The sequence below is a fragment of the Neolamprologus multifasciatus genome, chromosome 16 (genome assembly GCF_963576455.1).
Source record: "Neolamprologus multifasciatus chromosome 16, fNeoMul1.2, whole genome shotgun sequence".
Taxonomy (NCBI): Eukaryota; Metazoa; Chordata; class Actinopteri; order Cichliformes; family Cichlidae; genus Neolamprologus; species Neolamprologus multifasciatus.
Genome location: NC_140454.1, coordinates 8,408,414 through 8,427,932, shown reverse-complemented (window position 1 = coordinate 8,427,932; position 19,519 = coordinate 8,408,414). Strand labels below are relative to the sequence as shown.

General features: G+C 43.9%; 1 protein-coding gene across 1 annotated transcript; it reads right to left on the bottom strand.

Annotated features, from left to right (window-relative positions):
• Nucleotides 1-4,034: 4,034 nt before the first annotated feature.
• Nucleotides 4,035-8,026, bottom strand: LOC146500221 (trace amine-associated receptor 13c-like). Its single transcript, XM_085134688.1, has 2 exons — nt 6,010-8,026; nt 4,035-5,791 (listed from the first exon to the last, which is right to left on the bottom strand). Exons 1-2 carry the CDS (start codon nt 6,192-6,194, stop codon nt 4,951-4,953), a joined length of 1,026 nt encoding a protein of 341 aa, XP_084990814.1. The 5' UTR covers nt 6,195-8,026; the 3' UTR covers nt 4,035-4,950.
• Between the last annotated feature and the right edge of the window lie 11,493 nt (nt 8,027-19,519).

Below are 19,519 nucleotides of genomic sequence, written 5' to 3'. Positions count from 1 at the left end.
GCGAAGTGCTCTAATAGGGTGATATGGTACTACAAGGTCATTAAGATAAGATGGGGCCTGATTATTTAAGACCTTGTATGTGAGGAGCAGGATTTTGAATTCAATTCTGGATTTAACAGGAAGCCAATGAAGGGAAGCCAAAACAGGAGAAATATGCTCTCTCTTTCTAGTCCCTGTCAGTACTCTTGCTGCAGCATTTTGGATTAACTGAAGGCTTTTCAGTGAGTTTTTTGGACATCATGATAATAATGAATTGCAGTAGTCCAGCCTGGAAGTAATAAATGCATGAACTAGTTTTTCAGCGTCACTCTGAGACAGGATATTTCTAATTTTAGAGATGTTGCGCAAATGGAAGAACGCAGTCTTACATATTTGTTTAATATGTGCGTTGAAGGACATATCCTGGTCAAAAATGACTCCAAGGTTCCTCACAGTGTTACTGGAGGCCAAGGTAATGCCATCCAGAGTAAGAATCTGGTTAGATACCATATTTCTAAGCTTTTCAGCGCCGAGTACAATGACCTCAGTTTTATCTGAATTAAGAAGCAGAAAGTTAGTGGCCATCCAAGTCTTTATGTCTTTAAGACATTCCTGCAGTTTAACTAATTGGTGTGCGTTATCTGGCTTCATGGACAGATAGAGCTGGGTGTCATCTGCATAGCAGTGAAAATGTATGCTATGTCTTCTAATGATGCTGCCTAGGGGAAGCATGTATAATGTAAACAGAATTGGTCCTAGCACTGAACCCTGTGGAACTCCATAATTAACCTCAGTGTGTGAAGAGGACTCTCCATTTACATGCACAAATTGGAGTCTATTAGATAGATATGATACAAACCACTGCAGTGCAATACCTGTAATACCTACAGCATGTTCTAATCGCTCTAATAGGATATTATGGTCAACAGTATCGAATGCTGCACTAAGGTCAAGAAGGACAAGCACAGAGATGAGTCCACTGTCAGAGGCCATAAGAAGATCATTTGTAACCTTCACTAAAGCTGTTTCTGTGCTGTGATGAACTCTGAAACCTGACTGAAACTCTTCAAATAAACCATTCCTCTGTAGATGATCTGTTAGCTGTTTGACAACTACTCTTTCAAGGATTTTTGATATGAAAGGAAGGTTGGAGATTGGCCTATAATTAGCTACGACTGCTGGGTCTAGAGATGGCTTTTTGAGTAAAGGTTTAACTGCAGCCACCTTGAAGGCCTGTGGTACGTAGCCGATTATTAGAGATAGGTTGATCATATATAAGATCGAAGAATTAATCAATGGCAGGACTTCTTTGAGCAGTTTTGTAGGAATGGGGTCTAAAAGACACGTTGATGGTTTGGAGGAAGTAATTATTGAAGTTAACTCAGAAAGATCGATTGGAAAAAAAGAGTCTAACTTAACATCAATGGTACTAAGAGTAGCTGTAGATAATATTACATCTGTGGGATGATTATTGGTAATTTTTTCTCTAATGATAAAAACTTTATTTGTGAAGAAGTTCATGAAGTCATCACTAGTTAACGTTAAAGGGATGGTTGGCTCAAAAGAGCTCTGACTTTTTGTCAGCCTGGCTACAGTGCTGAAGAGAAACCTGGGGTTGTTCTTATTTTCTTCAATCAGTGATGAGTAGTAAGCTGTTCTGGCTTTGCGGAGGGCTTTCTTATAAAGCAACAAACTATTTCTCCAGGCTAAATGATGATCCTCTAAATTTGTGACACGCCATTTCCTCTCCAGATTACGAGTCATCTGCTTTAGGGTACGTGTTTGAGAATTATACCACGGGGTCAGGTACTTCTGATTAGAGACCTTAGTTTTCACTGGAGCTACAGTATCCAGAGTCGTACATAGTGAGGAGGTGAAATTATTAACAAGATAATCGACCTCTGTTGGGGTAGTGTTCAGATAGCTGCTCTGCTCTGTGTTGGTACAGGGCATTGACGATGATAACAGTGGCTGGATTATATTCTTAAACTTAGTTACAGCGCTTTCAGAAAGACATCTACTTTGATAAAGTCCACTCTCCACTGCTGCGTAATCAATTATTGTAAATGTAAATGTTATCAAGAAATGATCAGACAGGAGAGGGTTTTCAGGAAACACTGTTAAATGTTCAGTTTCTATGCCATATGTTAAAACAAGATCTAGAGTGTGATTAAAGTGGTGGGTGGGTTCTTTTACATTTTGAGAGAAACCAATTGAGTCTAACAACAGATTAAATGCCATGTTGAGGCTGTCATTTTTAGCATCAACATGGATGTTAAAATCACCCACAATAATTATTTTATCTGAGCTCAGAACTAAATTAGATATAAAGTCTGAGAAATCAGACAGAAACTCTGTGTAAGGCCCAGGTGGACGATAGATGATAACAAGTAAGACTGGTTTCTGAGTTTCACAGCTGGGGTGAACAATGCTAAGCATCAGGCTTTCAAATGAATTAAAAGTCTGTCTTGGTCTTTCATTAATTAATAGACTGGTGTGAAAAATTGCTGCCACACCGCCCCCTCGACCTGTGCTTCGAGATTTCTGGTAGTTAGAATGACTCGGGGGTGTTGATTCATTTAAACTAACATAATCATCCTGCTGCAACCAGGTTTCTGTAAGGCAGAGTAAATCAATTTGTTGATCAATTATTAAGTCATGTACTAACAGAGACTTGGAGGAGAGAGACCTAATATTTAATAATCCACATTTCACTGTTTTACTCTTTGGTTCAGATGTGGATACTGTATTGTTCTTTCTTTGTAAATGTTTAAGTTGTTTGTTGCTGGTTCTTAGTTTGTTTTTTGTCTTTTTGGAAGCAGACACAATCTCTATGGAGATGGGTTTTTGGGGGGGGTAGCAGGAGGAAAGAAGCTGCAGAGAGGCGTGTAAGACTGCAACTCTGCTTCCTGGTCCCAACTCTGGATAGTCATGTTTTGAGGGGTTTAATAAATTTGTCGATATTTCTAGAAATTAGAGCTGCTCCATCCAAAGTGGGATGGATGCCATCTCTCCTAACAAGACCAGGTTTCCTCCAGAAGGTTTGCCAATTATCTATGAAGCCCACATCGTTTCTGGGACACCACTCAGACAGCCAGCAATTTAAGGAGAACATGCGGCTAAACATGTCACTCCTGGTCTGATTGGGGAGGGGACCAGAGAAAACTACAGAGTCCGACATTGTTTTGGCAAAGTTGCACACCGATTCAATATTGATTTTAGTGACCTCCGATTGGCGTAACCGGGTGTCATTACTGCCGACGTGAATTATGATTTTATTGAATTTACGTTTACCCTTAGCCAGCAGTTTTAAATTTCCTTCAATGTCGCCTGCTCTGGCCCCTGGAAGGCAATTGACTATGGTTGCCGGTGTCTCTAGCTTCACATGTCTGAGAACAGAATCACCAATTACCAGAGTTTGACCCCCAGCGGGTGTGTCACCGAGTGGGGAAAAATGGTTAGACACATGAACGGGTTGGTGGTGTACCTGGGGCTTCTGTTTAGGACTACGCTTCCTCCTCACCGTTACCCAGCCGTCTTTCCCCAGCTGCTTGGGATCTGCCGGGGAACAGCTAGCGGGGCCTACGCTATCTTCGGCTGCACCAGCTACAGGGGCCTGGCTAGCTAAGGGTGAGAGCAGGGTGCAAAGCCGAGTCTCCAGTTCAGTAATCCTGGCCTCCAGAGCTGCAAATATGCTACATTTGTTACAGATATCATTACTGCTAAAGGAGGCCGAGGAGTAACTAAACATCTGACACAATGAGCAAGAAAGTGCAGAAGGGACAGGTGAAGTAGCCATGGTGCTAACGGGTCGGCTACGAGCTAAGCTAGCGAAACAGTACAGAGACAGTGAGTGAATACTTTGGCTATAAATTAGGTAGTGAGTACACAGAAAGTGTGCTTCGGATGAAGCACGTGAAGATTATACTGTGAAAAAAAAGAATGTATTTAAAAGTTATTAATTAAACTGCTAAGCAAATAAGCTACTCAGAAACACCACTGTGTTTGAGCAGGAACAGGAAGCGATACTATACCACAGAGCGAGCGAAGTCAATCTGAGGCGATCAGTGGTTAGTCAATCCGAGGTAAGTACTAATGGAAAAAGGGGCTTATGTATGGAAGAGGTCAGGAGGGAGGTACAACAGTCCAACTTTAGAAACATTTTGACAACATGGTGGATGTGCCATGGTGTCATGGTTTTGTACTGCGTTGCAAAAAGTGGTGCTGGTGCTTTCATACCCTCCACAACATTTGAACCATTACATTGTTGCGATAGACAAAAACAGGCAAAACTATGAAAGCTATAGTGTTTACAGTTATTTTCTGTTGTTTTAACATAAAACAGATAGAATTATCCATTACTCGTTTCTTTTTTTGTAAGAAATATGACCGAAAACACAATTAGCTAGCAGCTAATTCCTGCTGCCACAGTTGTATTCTGTTTCTGACGATATTTCAGGCAGTATGTGAAGAACACATTTGAACAGACAATGATATCATTTACAAAATGATATCATTGTCTGTTCAAAGGTGAAGAACACCTTTGAACAATGATCTTTTACAAAATGAAAAAAGACATGAACCATGAAACAGTTTCTGAATATTGTGACCAATTAATGATTATATTAGAATAAAAAACAAACAAACGAAAAAAAACACTTCCCTTTTATTTCTATGGCATCAATAATAGTGGCCTCAACAGGAGAATACAGCACCTTCCCTCTGTTTCCCTCTCTTAATTGCAGAATCAGACAAAAATACAGAATTACTTCCAAAATGATTACAGAAACTGTCATTGATCTGGATAAACATAAATATCCTGGATATGTAATAATTTCCAATTTTTAGAATATGCCTAGAAGGTGAACAATACACCTTATTCTCCTTGTTCTCTTAAAGAGACAGAAAGGGTTTTAACAGCTGGTTGTTCAGTTTTTATCATAAACATCTTTTTGGAAAGAGCTCTTTCTTCTACAGTATGCTGACCTCACAGGAGCCAGGCTGCAGTATCTGTAGAGTGACAACGAATTTCACAGCTTTTCTAAACCAGGGGTAGAACATAGCGTAAATCAAAGGATTTAGACAGGAGTTAAAATAATACAGATAGATCGCAATGGATGCAGATGAGCTGTTGAACAACTCGTTTCCTAAAAGTGAAACAATGTAATATGGGCAGAAACCTAATAGAAACACAAGAACAAGAACACCCAGAGTCCTGGCTGCTTTTATCTCTGATTTCTTTGCTGTTAGAGTCACTGAGAGCTGCAGTGTGACAGCTGTAACATGAGAGCGCATGGCACGGGCCTGAGACACAGCCACCACAAATACTCTCATATACAGAACAACGATGACAGTAACTGGAGCAATAAAAGTTAAAACAATGTCAGTGGTTCCTACAATGTAGTCTATGACAAATACACATTCTCCATAACAGGAAGTATGTCGTTCTCCTTGAAGCAGGTCGTTCTTTATAAATAGTATGTTGTAAAAAACAGAGCAGAGCCAACACAGACAGACGCAGAGTTTCACTCTTCTCTCTGTGATTCTGGTGGGGTAATGCAGAGGGTCACAAATAGCCACATAGCGGTCGACTGATATCAGCACCATAATGCCCACTGAGGCAGAGGTAATGATGAAGCATATATAACTATACAGAGAACATGTGAGCTGACCAAGAAACCAACAAGCTGTGTCTCGTAGGATTTTTGCCGGCATCATCAACAGACCAATGAGAAAGTCAGTGACAGCCAGAGAGAGGAGGAGGATGTTAGTGGGTGTGTGGAGCTGTCTGAAAGAAGAGAGAGAAACATCAAGAAGTCATTATTTCTATACTAAAACAATCTAAACAAACAAAATTATTACAGCTGTCCTATCCGAAAGTGTAGACAGTTGAAAGGGTAGAAGATAGAATATATAGATTTGCACATTATTGTCCGATAATAGTCTACCCATAAGATATAAATGAACTTAAATTTAGTCGTAATTAGTAGTAAGTTGTAGTAGTAGTAGCCACAGCAGAAGTTTAAAAAAGTAAATCTCTGCCTGAAGTGGGAGACTGAGACAATGACGAGAAGGTTGAGAGCCACAGTTAGCAGAGAGACTGAAAACACCACAACGTAAGGGAGCAAAACTTGAGACAGAGATGTTTTAGACTTCTTGCAGGAGGTGTTGAAGAGTTGTGGAAAGCAGAGCTCTGCTTCGTCCTGGGTCTCCATCTCCACACACCTGCAGAGAACTGCAGCTCTGGCAGCAATATGAGCAGAATATAACTGATCCTCACACCTTCTCTAAACTCCTCCCCTCATCATTCTTTCAGCGTCGGTAATGCCCCCTTCAGTGCACACTGAATCCAGGCTGACCACTTGCTGATAGTATTGTATTAATCTGGCTAGTACTTACTGACCACATCTAGCCCAATGTTCTTAGGGTTACATTCGTTTCTGAAAATGGTTCATCCCAGTAATATTAGCAAACTAAAAAAGCTGCCTTTTTTGTAAACTAATGTGCTTTTCAAAATAAAGCAGCACCAAGCCCTGTTTACACAGTCTTAGAGCAATGGCTGTAACCTACATCCTTATGATAACAGTAACTGCAACAATAAAGGTTAAAAAATAAAGCTTATTAGTCTCTGCAATGTACCATATGGGAATCACAAATTCTGTATTGCAGGAACCTTCCTGGTTGAATAAGATCATCTGTTACAAACACACTGTTGTAGAAAATACAAGGTTCTTTTAAAATATAGTCTAATTTACATTTTACACTCATTTTTTTTAATGAAAAATAATCACATTATTACATTCTTACATTTACACAAAATGTCAGGCATGTAATGTATTCACTTTCATGAATCCATTTTTCACTAAAAATGTGAACCAAATTTTTCATGATATATTGGGTGTTATTGAAGCCTCTGGGGTCCAGGGTATAATTGGCCACTTTTAACAACTTGTTTGTTTTACCTTTACATCTTTTTTCCCCCTTGCCTTGTTTGGTATCACTATTTTCAGCACAATCTCACATGTCTGAATTTACAGTTATTTTTTCAGTGATATGCTATATTAACACAATTGATCTAAAATCACACAAAAAAACATAAAATCGAGGTCGGCTCTGGTGCTGCCACGTGAACTGATTCGTCTCAGCCTCTGGCCATGTGGCCGTCCACCAGAACTATTTCATTTTGGACTCTTCACAATAATCACCGTCCACATCCTCAATAAACCCGCGAGTCCTGCGTTTGGGTCCTTTCTTCTCCAGCAACAAGGTTGACACTCCTCTACCTTTCTGGCTTATTCTACTGTGTTTTTTATTAGTTTGTTTTTTTTCCCCACCTTTCTCTTTGTTTAGATTACTTAAACAATATGTACACAGATGGAAACATATGGCACATTGTAAATGATCCAGTAATTTATTTTAACAACACCACACTGGAAAAAAGTGAAAAATATATAATATTTTTTTCTTTATTCATGCTGTAATTAATTTTGTTCTGCTGTATTCTGGTGTGTGTGGTGCCTTCTCCAGTAGAGGCCAGCAATGACGCATCAGAGATTTTGTTTTCCCAGGAAAAGACTCTCAATCTATTCTGAAAGCAACCACATGTCTTGATATAGTATTCTCCTTTTGTGTGTGTAATTTTCAGATAGAAAATAGGATCTCAATGATGACCAGCATTTGAACTGGAAGCAGCAGAATGATTAGTTAATTGCAAACTCAATTCCCTGAAGCTGTGTAAAAAAACATCAAAAAACCCACAGATGGAATTATTTGCACATCTCATAAACATATATAGTATTTGTAATAGAACAGAAAAAAATACAGAATACATCAAATGTGAAATCTGAATTCTGCACTTTAAATACAACTTGTATATTTGATTCAGAATCCACTGCGGTGGTCTCCAAAGGCAACATTACAAAAAAATAATGCATCATTGTCCAAAACCTTGGGGACTTAACTGTAGGTCATTTAACACATGAAATAGTTGATTTATGCAAATGCAACTTTCCTGGATAAAATTTAGGTTAGACCATGCAATAATCTCCTAGTACAGTGGGGCAAAAAAGTATTTAGTCAGCCACCGATTGTGCAAGTTCCCCCACTTAAAATGATGACAGAGGTCAGTAATTTGCACCAGAGGTACACTTCAACTGTGAGAGACAGAATGTGAAAAAAAATCCATGAATTCACATGGTAGGATTTGTAAAGAATTTATTCGTAAATCAGGGTGGAAAATAAGTATTTGGTCAATAACAAACATACAACTCAATACTTTGTAACATAACCTTTGTTGGCAATAACAGAGGTCAAACGTTTACTATAGGTCTTTACCAGGTTTGCACACACAGTAGCTGGTATTTTGGCCCATTCCTCCATGCAGATCTTCTCAAGAGCAGTGATGTTTTGGGGCTGTCGCCGAGCAACACGGACTTTCAACTCCCGCCACAGATTTTCTATGGGGTTGAGGTCTGGAGACTGGCTAGGCCACTCCAGGACTTTCAAATGCTTCTTACGGAGCCACTCCTTTGTTGCCCGGGCGGTGTGTTTTGGATCATTGTCATGTTGGAAGACCCAGCCTCGTTTCATCTTCAAAGTTCTCACTGATGGAAGGAGGTTTTGGCTCAAAATCTCACGATACTTGGCCCCATTCATTCTGTCCTTAACACGGATCAGTCGTCCTGTCCCCTTGGCAGAAAAACAGCCCCATAGCATGATGTTTCCACCCCCATGCTTCACAGTAGGTATGGTGTTCTTGGGATGCAACTCAGTATTCTTCTTCCTCCAAACACGACGAGTTGAGTTTATACCAAAAAGTTCTACTTTGGTTTCATCTGACCACATGACATTCTCCCAATCCTCTGCTGTATCATCCATGTGCTCTCTGGCAAACTTCAGACGGGCCTGGACATGCACTGGCTTCAGCAGCGGAACACGTCTGGCACTGCGGGATTTGATTCCCTGCCGTTGTAGTGTGTTACTGATGGTGACCTTTGTTGCTTTGGTCCCAGCTCTCTGCAGGTCATTCACCAGGTCCCCCCGTGTGGTTCTGGGATCTTTGCTCACCGTTCTCATGATCATTTTGACCCCACGGGATGAGATCTTGCGTGGAGCCCCAGATCGAGGGAGATTATCAGTGGTCTTGTATGTCTTCCATTTTCTGATGATTGCTCCCACAGTTGATTTTTTCACACCAAGCTGCTTGCCTATTGTAGATTCACTCTTCCCAGTCTGGTGCAGGTCTACAATTCTTTTCCTGGTGTCCTTCGAAAGCTCTTTGGTCTTGGCCATGGCGGAGTTTGGAGTCTGACTGGTTGAGGCTGTGGACAGGTGTCTTTTATACAGATGATGAGGTCAAACAGGTGCCATTCATACAGGTAACGAGTGGGGGACAGAAAAGCTTCTTACAGAAGACGTTACAGAAGACGGTCTGTGAGAGCCAGGGATTTTCCTTGTTTGAGGTGACCAAATACTTATTTTCCACCCTGATTTACGAATAAATTCTTTACAAATCCTACCATGTGAATTCATGGATTTTTTTTTCACATTCTGTCTCTCACAGTTGAAGTGTACCTCTGGTGCAAATTACTGACCTCTGTCATCATTTTAAGTGGGGGAACTTGCACAATCGGTGGCTGACTAAATACTTTTTTGCCCCACTGTAAGTCCTCCTTGTCATCAATATTGAGATGGCTGTAGCTCAGGAGGTTGAGCAGGTCATCGACTAATCAGAAGGTTAGTGGTTTTGTCCTCCGTCTGCTCCTGCTTAAATACCCTTGGGCAATTTACTAAACTCAGTCGCTCGTGAACACTAATCATCAGATTAGCCTACACTACAAAAAACAGTTTGCTAAAAAGGGTGCTAAAAGAATAAATGAAACTGAGGATGGCCCAACGATATCACTGAAAGAAAAGCCACATATTGTAAGATTTGGGAGCTTATGTTATGTTCTTGTATTCTATAAATTCAAAAACTAACGAAAATTGTTTTAAGTGGTTTCTGCTCTTATTTTAGGTTATCCTCTTTACACTTTCTCAAGCAAAATATGTGACATTGACTGTACCATCCAGAGACAATAAATAACATTTCATTTACTCAAATGCTTCTTATAGAACTATATGTCCCATATACTGAAGTAAAATCACAGACATAAAACTTATATTCACTTTCAGTCCATATTTACATGCCTAATGCAGTCACTGTGTTTCCTTTTTAAGTAAAAGTTTAATTAAATGTTAAAGAATATAGATAAAGTAAAAACATATCAATACAACATACAACATATCAGACTGTGAACTTCTGGTTGGAAAACACGACTTAAATTCTTGATTTTCTAAAACTGCTTATGATACCATGTGTACACATTTTGATCAATTCAAAAGCACTCTTTTGGAGGGAGCATTCCAAGTTTCTACTAGATGAGATCCACACAAGGGGATTTTGATTGATTGATTTTGTGGGCTATAGACCCAATCAAAATGCACTAACTTGTCTCAATATATGAGATCTGTTTAATATAATTAAAAGCATAACACATGCCTGCACACACTACGATGACTGGTCACCCTAAGTGCAGCATTAAACTTCCACTACGGATATTTTGTGGAGTCTTAGAGATCTTATTATTTCTGCATTTTGCTGACTTCACGTGTACAATGCAAGTGTAAAACAAATGCACAGAAATCAATTATTTTTCTACAATAATTTAATAGCTTCAACATCTTCAACAGAATTGCAGACTTCCTTTCCTTCCCAAAGGAAAAAGTACTATAGCTGTCACGGCTGGCGGGGTGAGCCGTGTAGTGTTGGAGGAAAAGGAGGACCCAAAATGCAGGCAGTGACTGATGATTCGAGTGAGGTTTATTTACAAGTGGTGGAGTGGCAAAAACAGGCAGTGAGGGAAGAGAATGTACAGAACAAACCTAAACTGGGATAGCTAAATAACAAACCGGAGATCATACGAATGGGGTGGGAGGCAACAGGAGGAGGAACAGGACACCATGAAACACAGACGAGCCGACAACGAACACAGACCGACACCCACTATATATACACACACACACACACGGTAATCGGGTAATGGCAGACAGGCGGGGACACAGCTGGAACTAATGGACATAACGAGACACAACCCTACAAAGTAAAACAGGAAACACACAGACTGTTTTACATAACAACACGGGGACATGAACAGAGCACCGAGGACAGACACAGGTAGAGCTGAATATACACCAAACTTCAGGAAACACAAAACACTGGGTCAAAATGACCCAGGACCATGACAGTACCCCCCCTCCAAGGGCTGGCTCCAGACAGCCCAAAACAAAAACAGACGACCAACCCAGGGCGGGCGGCGGGGGGTCCAGGACGGAGGGACCAACACCGAACAAAAACAAGCTCCAGCGAACCAAGTGAATAGTCCAAAACACAAACACACATGCTGGAGTCCAAGAACAAAACACAGTTCAGGAGGCCGGCCCGGAGGCTGACAACTCAGAAGTCCAGGACAATTCATCTTCTGAGGCCGGCCACGTTGGCGACACAGATCCAAAAGCCGACCGCGCGGAAGGCAGCGGTGGCGAAGTGGAAACAGTTCAGGGGGCCGACCGTGCACACGGCAGCGGCGGCGACAGGGAAACAGTTCAGGCGGCCGACCGTGCGGACAGCAACGGCGGCGGCGACACAAGTCCGGAGGCCGGCCGCGCGGAAGGTAGCGGCGGCGTTTGGGAGGTCGTCCATATCGACGATGACGCCCAACAAGCGGCCTGGCAGATGACCGCCGATGTCGAGGCGGCAGTTTGGGACCTGAAGGTGGCGTGGCCCCCGCAGCACCAGGCGAGGAGGATGCTGAGGCTGGACCAGGCGAAGCTGATGCAGAGGCTGGACCAGGCGAAGCTGATGCAGAGGCTGGACCAGACGAGGCGGAAGCAGAGGCTGGACCAGACGAAGCTGAAGGCTCGGAGGCTGGACCAGACGAAGCTGAAGGCTCGGAGGCTGGACCAGACGAAGCTGAAGGCTCGGAGGCTGGACCAGGCGAGGCTGAAGCGGGAGCCGGACCAGGCGAGGATGAAGCCGGAGCCGGACCAGGCGAGGATGAAGCCGGAGCCGGACCAGGCGAGGATGAAGCCGGAGCCGGACTAGGCGACGGCGTGGGTGAAGCTGGAGCCGGACCAGGCGACGGCGTGGGTGAAGCTGAAGCTGGACCAGGCGACGGCGTGGATGAAGCTGCTGTTGCTGCCGGCGGCGTGGATGGAGCGGCGGCCGGCGAGGATGATGAGGCTGCAGCTGGCGGCTGGACGGGCTCCTCGGGCCCTCCAGCTGACGAGGCAAAAGACTGGACGGGCTCCTCAGGCCCTCCAGCTGACGAGTCTTGGGGCTGGATGGGCTCCTCGGGCCCTCCAGCGGACGAGACAGGCGGCTGGACGGGCTCCTCGGGCCCTCCAGCGGACGAGACAGGCGGCTGGACGGGCTCCTCGGGCCCTCAAGCTGACGAGGCAGAAGGCTGGACAGGCTCCGCGGGCCCTCCAGCGGACGGGACAGGAGGCTGGACGGGCTCCTCGGGCCCTCCAGCGGACGAGACAGGAGGCTGGCTAGGTTCTCCTGAACCTCCAGCTGACGAGTCTTGGGGCTGGACGGGCTCCTCGGGCCCCCCAGCGAAAACAGTCTCAGAACCTGTGGGCACTGGAGCCCCTGGCAGAGACGGAACAGAACCAGCAGGCGCGGGGACCTCTGGCAGGGACAGAACAGAACCAGCAGGCGCACGGGCCTCTGGCAGGGACAGAACAGAACCAGCAGGCGCACGGGCCTCTGGCAGGAACAGATCAGAACCAGCAGGCGTACGGACCTCTGGCAGGAACAAATCAGAACCAGCAGGCACGGTGGCCTCTGGCAAACACAAAGCAGACTGCAGCTGCACCGAGCATTGACTCAGCTCAGGCAGCGACAGCCGGGTGCAGTCCTCAGCTGGCTTCTTAACCTCCAGGGTTCCAGAGTCTGCTGGGGGCCGAAACCCAGCCTCTGGGGAGGCCCTGGAGTGCGTCTCAGTCTCAGAACTGGCCAGCTCTTGAGGAGTGTTTTCATTGTTGTTAGGTTTGTCTCTCTGCCTAGAATAAGAAGTTGTTGAACTGTCCTTTATGGGTTGAACTGTTATGGCTTGCTGTACCAGAGGAGTTGGTGAAGATGATGGCTGAATAGGTGGCTGAGCTGATGAGTCTTCTACCAACTGAGCTATTGACTGGGCTATGGACTGCAACATAGTTTGTAATAAGTCTGGCTGTGACTGTAACTGGGCTATGGGTAGTGAGGCTGAATGTGATGGAGGTGACGACTGAGCGGCTAACTGAGCTAGTGGCTGCTGGGCAGCTAACTGAGCTACCGGCTAGGCAGCTGACTCAAAAAACACAGCCCCGGTATAAACAGTTACAAGGTCTGGCGAAACAAACAGAGTGTCTTTTCCACTCACCACAGCCGGCAACTCAGAACTCTCGGGGCCCGGCTGTGGCGATGGGTGTCAGCGGCGTGAACGTCGCTTCCTTCTCGGAGATAGCTCCGACCGGCCGGGTAATTCCACATCCGGCGGGCCGGGCCGCAGATTCCCCGGCAGGCAGTGCAACACATTAACCGCCGGGCTGGGGCGGGAAGCGGTAGCAGCTGGAGGGTGAAGGTGAAGTTCGTGCAAAATGAAGTCCTGTGCGAGCGGGTGAAGAGAGTCCAGTAGCCAGGGGTGAGCAGAAATAAGCTGCTGTAGCCTGGCTTCTACAGCGCGGTGAAATTCCTCTCCCTCATGCTCAAGCCACAGGTTAACCAACCTTGAAACGGAGTCAATCAATTCCTCCCGAAACTCCTGGGAAGGTGCGGATGCTGCTGGGTCCATGTTTGGTCGTTTCGTACTGTCACGGCTGACGGGGTGAGCCGTGTGGTGTTGGAGGAAAAGGAGGACCCAAAATGCAGGCAGTGACTGATGATTCGAGTGAGGTTTATTTACAAGTGGTGGAGTGGCAAAAACAGGCAGTGAGGGAAGAGAATGTACAGAACAAACCTAAACTGGGATAGCTAAATAACAAACCGGAGATCATACGAATGGGGTGGGAGGCAGAGAGACGCAGACGAGGAACAGGACACCATGAAACACAGACGATGGGGTGGGTGCAGTTTTCTCTGTGGTGGGGTTAGGTGGACTGCCCCGGGCTCTGTGGGGGCCGGGCGGCGCCGCTGCACTGGGCCCCGGTTTGGATGGGCCTGTGCCCCCCTTCCCTGGCGGGTCGCGGAGTATGGGGGTGCCTACTGGGGTCAGCGGGGGAGCTGGCACCTTAGAACACACATACATCAACACTACAATGAGCGGGTGGAGGGAGGTTAGGAGTCTTCTCTCACCCTCGTTCTCTGCGGCCTGCTGGAGCAGGGGGGCTAGGAGGAGGAGTTGGCCGTCCGACTGGGGTCCGGAATGTGGAGCCTCCCTGCTGCTGCGGAGTCGGGGCGGTCTGCTTCTCCCCACCGCAGGGAAAAGGGTAACACAACCTGGGTCTGGGTGCAGTTCCCCCCTCCAGGGGCAAGGGTACCTAGACCCGGTTCGTAGAGTATGCTTGGGGAGTGTGATTGTGTGTACAGCGTCTCTTTACGTCTGTCTCCACGTTGGTTGAGTGTGGAGTAAGTGCATATGAGAGCATGAGGGTGGGAATGGATGATTGTATCCGTGTGTGCCTGTATGTCTGTGTATATATGTCAGGTTGGGTATCAGACGCCACCTCTCTGAGGACATCTCAGGCCCTCCAAGGTTTGGAGGCCTATCTCCCCCCACCACTTCCCCTGCCGGGGGCGGACTCCCTCAGACATCGGTGCGTTGGTGGTTCTTTGTGTCCGGGGGTGGGCGTCCAGGTACACACCGGCTCACTCCTTGGCGGCTGCTTATCGGGGCCTGGAGCCTGGGGCTCGCTTGGGCCACTTCGGAGGTGGGGTGCCTCTCGGCCTGGGGCTCGGTCACTCAGGCACAGCTGGCTGCCGGCGGAGCTCACGGGCACGTCACTGCAACCCCCCTGGCTTCTGCTCCGTGGCTGCTGAGTGACCCCTCATCTGGGACTCTCCTCAGCTCTTTCTGGGACAGTGGCACGGCTGCCCCTCTGTTGGTCTTCCTTGGTCTCTTGTGTTCTGGGGGCCTCTGGATGTCTGGAGTTTTGATCTCCTCCATACCTGCTTCATGCCCTGGAGGACGGGGCAGTGGCCCCCCCACACCCTCTAGCAGATCATTACATGAAGGAACCTTTTAAAAAAAACAAGCGCGTCCATGCTCACAGGTGTACACACGGGTGATCACACACACAAACTACACCCTTTTTGGCTCCTACCTCAAAGCACACTGTGCTGTCGATCTTACGTGCTGCACAATAATGTTTAATATTTAGTATTTACTGTCATATTCCCATATATCATTGTGATGTTGTTTATTCTATTACTCTCGTTTTCTTCTGCTTGTTTTTTTTCTTTCTCAACAGGTGATCCAGGTGATCGATATATGTATTTTTTTTTCCTGCTTATTCTGTTGGTTTTTGTTTTTTGCCCTTCTCCCCTGTCCCTCTTCTCAACTGTTTTTCTTTCCCTCTTTCTTTCTCCCTTTTCTTTCCCCCAGTCAAGTCTGTCCCGTATTCAGCAAGTGAAAATAAAATAAAGAATAAAAGGTGAATCAAATGGACCATTACGGCAAAGCTGGGATGGTCAATTTGGTAAAGAAAATCCGTTGGGCATCTTTCTTCGCCTTTAGACAATAATTCTGATGGCAAAAGAGCCAAACGGGACAGGTAAAAAAAAAAAGAAACACAGACGAGCCGACAACGAACACAGACCGACACCCACTATATATACATACACACACACGGTAATCGGGTAATGGCAGACAGGCGGGGACACAGCTGGAACTAATGGACATAACGAGACACAACCCTACAAAGTAAAACAGGAAACACACAGACTGTTTTACATAACAACACGGGGACATGAACAGAGCACCGAGGACAGACACAGGTAGGGCTGAATATACACCAAACTTCAGGAAACACAAAACGCTGGGTCAAAATGACCCAGGACCATGACAATAGCTTACTAGGGTGTATATTAGACTTATTAGTTACTATATACAATAATCTCCAAAAAGTTGATTCTGTTCATCTGGACGTAGCGTTTTGTGGGAGAAACGTTTCGTCACTCACCCAAGTGACTTGTTCAGTCTCAGCTGACTGCAGGTTTCCCCTTATAAACAGTACATTTGCATAATGACTGAAACCAGCCCACTGAAGGGACAATGGGCTGGGAGGTCAGTTCCTTAATCTTAATTATGCAAATTCTCATGACCATTAATCAACAACCACTGACCAGAACCCACTGATCAATGGCCATGAGTACCATTCACAGAGAGTTGGGGAATGGCTGCAATCACAGCATTGTAAGATGAGACTGAAGAAGTCACTTGGATGAGTGACGAAACGTTTCTCCCACAAAACGCTACGTCCAGATGAACAGAATCAACTTTTGGAGATTTATTTTCCTGGATGATTGAAAATGCATCAAGACATATATGCAATAATGGATTTCTATACATTTAATCAGATGACCACTTTTGTTGCAAGATTCAGATAATTATTTATTCAAAGTTTTTAAATGACATAACAAAGAAAAGTATTTCTTTGTGCCCCCCTTTCCCTGTTAATGCCCAACCTGGCCCCCGACAAAACTTTGCTAGAAACGCAGCTGTTTCTATGCGTTTGGACCTTTCGTCCACACGTAAACGGCATTTTGAATCACCGAAAACTGAGATTTTTTAAAACTCCTTTTTTGCGTTTACATGTGGACGAGGAATACAGAGTTCGTCACGCAACGTCAAAGGTATGTGCCTTTTTTCACGTCACGCTGTGCGCCGCGTTATTGTTTACATAAGATGAATTGCAGAATGGCAGATAGAGACGAAATACTGTTTCTGTTAATCTGACTATCTTCAGGTTTTACACTGTCCCTCCATTTACAAAGGCAGAGACGTCACGGTGTGATTATTTTACGTGTAGTTGGTTTTTTTTCTGTGTAATAATATTCAACATTGCTATCAATACATTTTTCAAAAAATGCCTCTCTGTGCAAAATGGGTTTAAAAACAAACAACTGTGGGATCCTGTTTGTCCATGATTTGAACCGGTAGAACAAATTGTGGCAGGATCAGCCTGATATTATTTGTATCCCGCTGTAACTTTACTGTATAAAGAGCTAACATCTCCAAAATGTCAAGAGTAGTTAGTCATTACAAGAAGTGTTTGTGAACTAAAAATCAAGAATGTGGGATACTGTTTGTCCGGGATTTGAAGAGCCCAGCGCTGCTCCCGACACAGGGAAAACCAATTCTGCAGGGGAGACATACACAGTAAAATTCACTGAGTAAATTTTACTCAAACTGAATAAAATTTTACTCTAAGAAAGACAATATTTGGTCCCAGTCTAAATGGAGTAAAATCTACTCTTATGGCAGAGTCATACTTTCAGAGTTAAATATACTCTATTTAGTGCAAATATTTTACCCTACATGGTGATAATTTACTCAGTTTAGTATAAAATCAAAACAACTCCACCCTAACTTCATTCTAAATAGAACAGAATTTTACTCTGAATAGAATTATAACTAGAAGAAAAATTAACTTTATTTCACTCACTATGTAACTGTATTACAATCATTCACTGCGAGGTTTTAAAGGTACAATAAATAAACCAGAAAAATATATTTTTTAGTTACAGCAGCCACCTTTATTGTTCAGAGGAAACGGTATGGTACAATATAAAAACTGGAATCACCATGACTGTATGACACCTGTAAATCAAATGCTTTACAACAGAAAAGCTCTTTGGCATGAATTACATGAGGTCCATCTCTTTTACACAAAACTTGAAAATCATTGAAATGCTCATTGAGACACGCTGTTTGCAGTGCAAAAGTAATCAACAATAACCTCTCATCCTTCACAACAACATGGTAGAACTTGGCATTTCACAATGGACTTTTATACAAACAACTACATCTGCACAATAAATATTTCCATGGTGTTTTGCCCATCTAACATTTAACACCTTGGTAGCTGAAGAGTCTCTGCCATCTCACAGCCCCAGTCCAATCCATTTCAAGAAAGCATGTTACCTGATCCAGTGGTCAGTCTCTTGGGGTCAAATGTCTGCCAACTGAAAGCAATAGGACTTTGATGTTTTGTTGCCAATGTTTTAATTACATTTTTGAAACTTTTCAATTGTTTTTTTTAAAGAAGCTGTATTTTGCTTCATTGCATATGCACCAGCTATGCAAAAGTGGTCCTGTTTTAAGTATACATGTAGGATAATGCATCATGTAATGATGCTTTGGTAGCAGCTTCTTGTGTGGAAATAAACCTTTGAATGACCTGTGGTGTTTGGCGTTCAGGTGTTTCAAGAAAATAGTGATACCTTTTGATAACACTGCTGAAAATACAATATTCACTATTTGAAACAACAGCAGTAGCAAATACCAGTGCTGATCGTTTGGACAAACCAAGTCTCCAAAGATGAGTAGTGGATGCCGATGTAAACACCAGGACTGGATGGCATTTAACTCCAAGTCATTTGAGTCCTCTCCCAACTTCACTGTAGGTGGTTTGTTGTTTTGTTCCATTTAGCCATAGTTAAAGCTCTTAATTCTCATGTCCACTTCCTTTGATGTTGTATACTGATCTATTGCATGTAACATAATCAGTTTCATTTCATATTGTGCGACTCCCTCCAAGATGTTGTGCATAATATCAACAGAGAAATTTTCACATGTATTGAAGCACTGCAATGAGTTTAGAATCCAAGACTGTTTAACACCCATCACATAAGGCAGTCTGGGATTTGCCTCCATTTTTTGGCAATGATCAGTATGAAGTGCTTGAGTTCGCATGATTATCTTGGGTGAATCTTCTGTAAACTCTTTCTGAAAGTCCTCTTTCTCAGCAAGACAAAAGTGGCAACAATATCTAGCACTAAATGACTCTAGAAAACCAAACAGACAGTGAAGACCAAGGTTGTCAGTAGTAACTTGGACAATAGTTCCATGTACTGGGTCATTATGCAGGGCAATCGTAATTCCATCCCCTCCGGGGATTTTCATATCCTTCACAATTGGATCAAGTATCTTAGAGAAGCCATATGTTTGGGATGTTGAACTTCTTGGCAACTGTGAACATAATAAAATCGCATTATACATTTGAAATAAACACCAGAACAAGGCAAAGAAAGTGAAATTAAATAAATTGAGCAAAATAAACCTAAACTGTTGGTATAGCAGACTGCGTGTTTCACACTATGAAATACGCAGGAAATGTTGACGTTTTTTACTCACCGCATTCCAAAAATGATCTGTAGGTCAGCTGGCCCTCAAAACTGATGTACTTCTGTTGTTCTCTGCACTTCACACGCACAGCTTGCATCCTTCATGATATGAAAAGGATATTTTTAAATAATTAGATTTACTACAAATACTTACAAAATTGAACAAAACACAGG

Excerpts from the sequence above, each read along its gene's own strand:
- LOC146500221 (XM_085134688.1), bottom strand. The coding sequence starts at position 6,194 with ATGGAGACCCAGGACGAAGCAGAGCTCTGCTTTCCACAACTCTTCAAC. Across the intron at positions 5,792-6,009 it reads CACTTCAGGCAGAGATTTAC|TGATGTTTCTCTCTCTTCTT; the intron begins TTTTTTAAACTT and ends ATAATGACTTCT.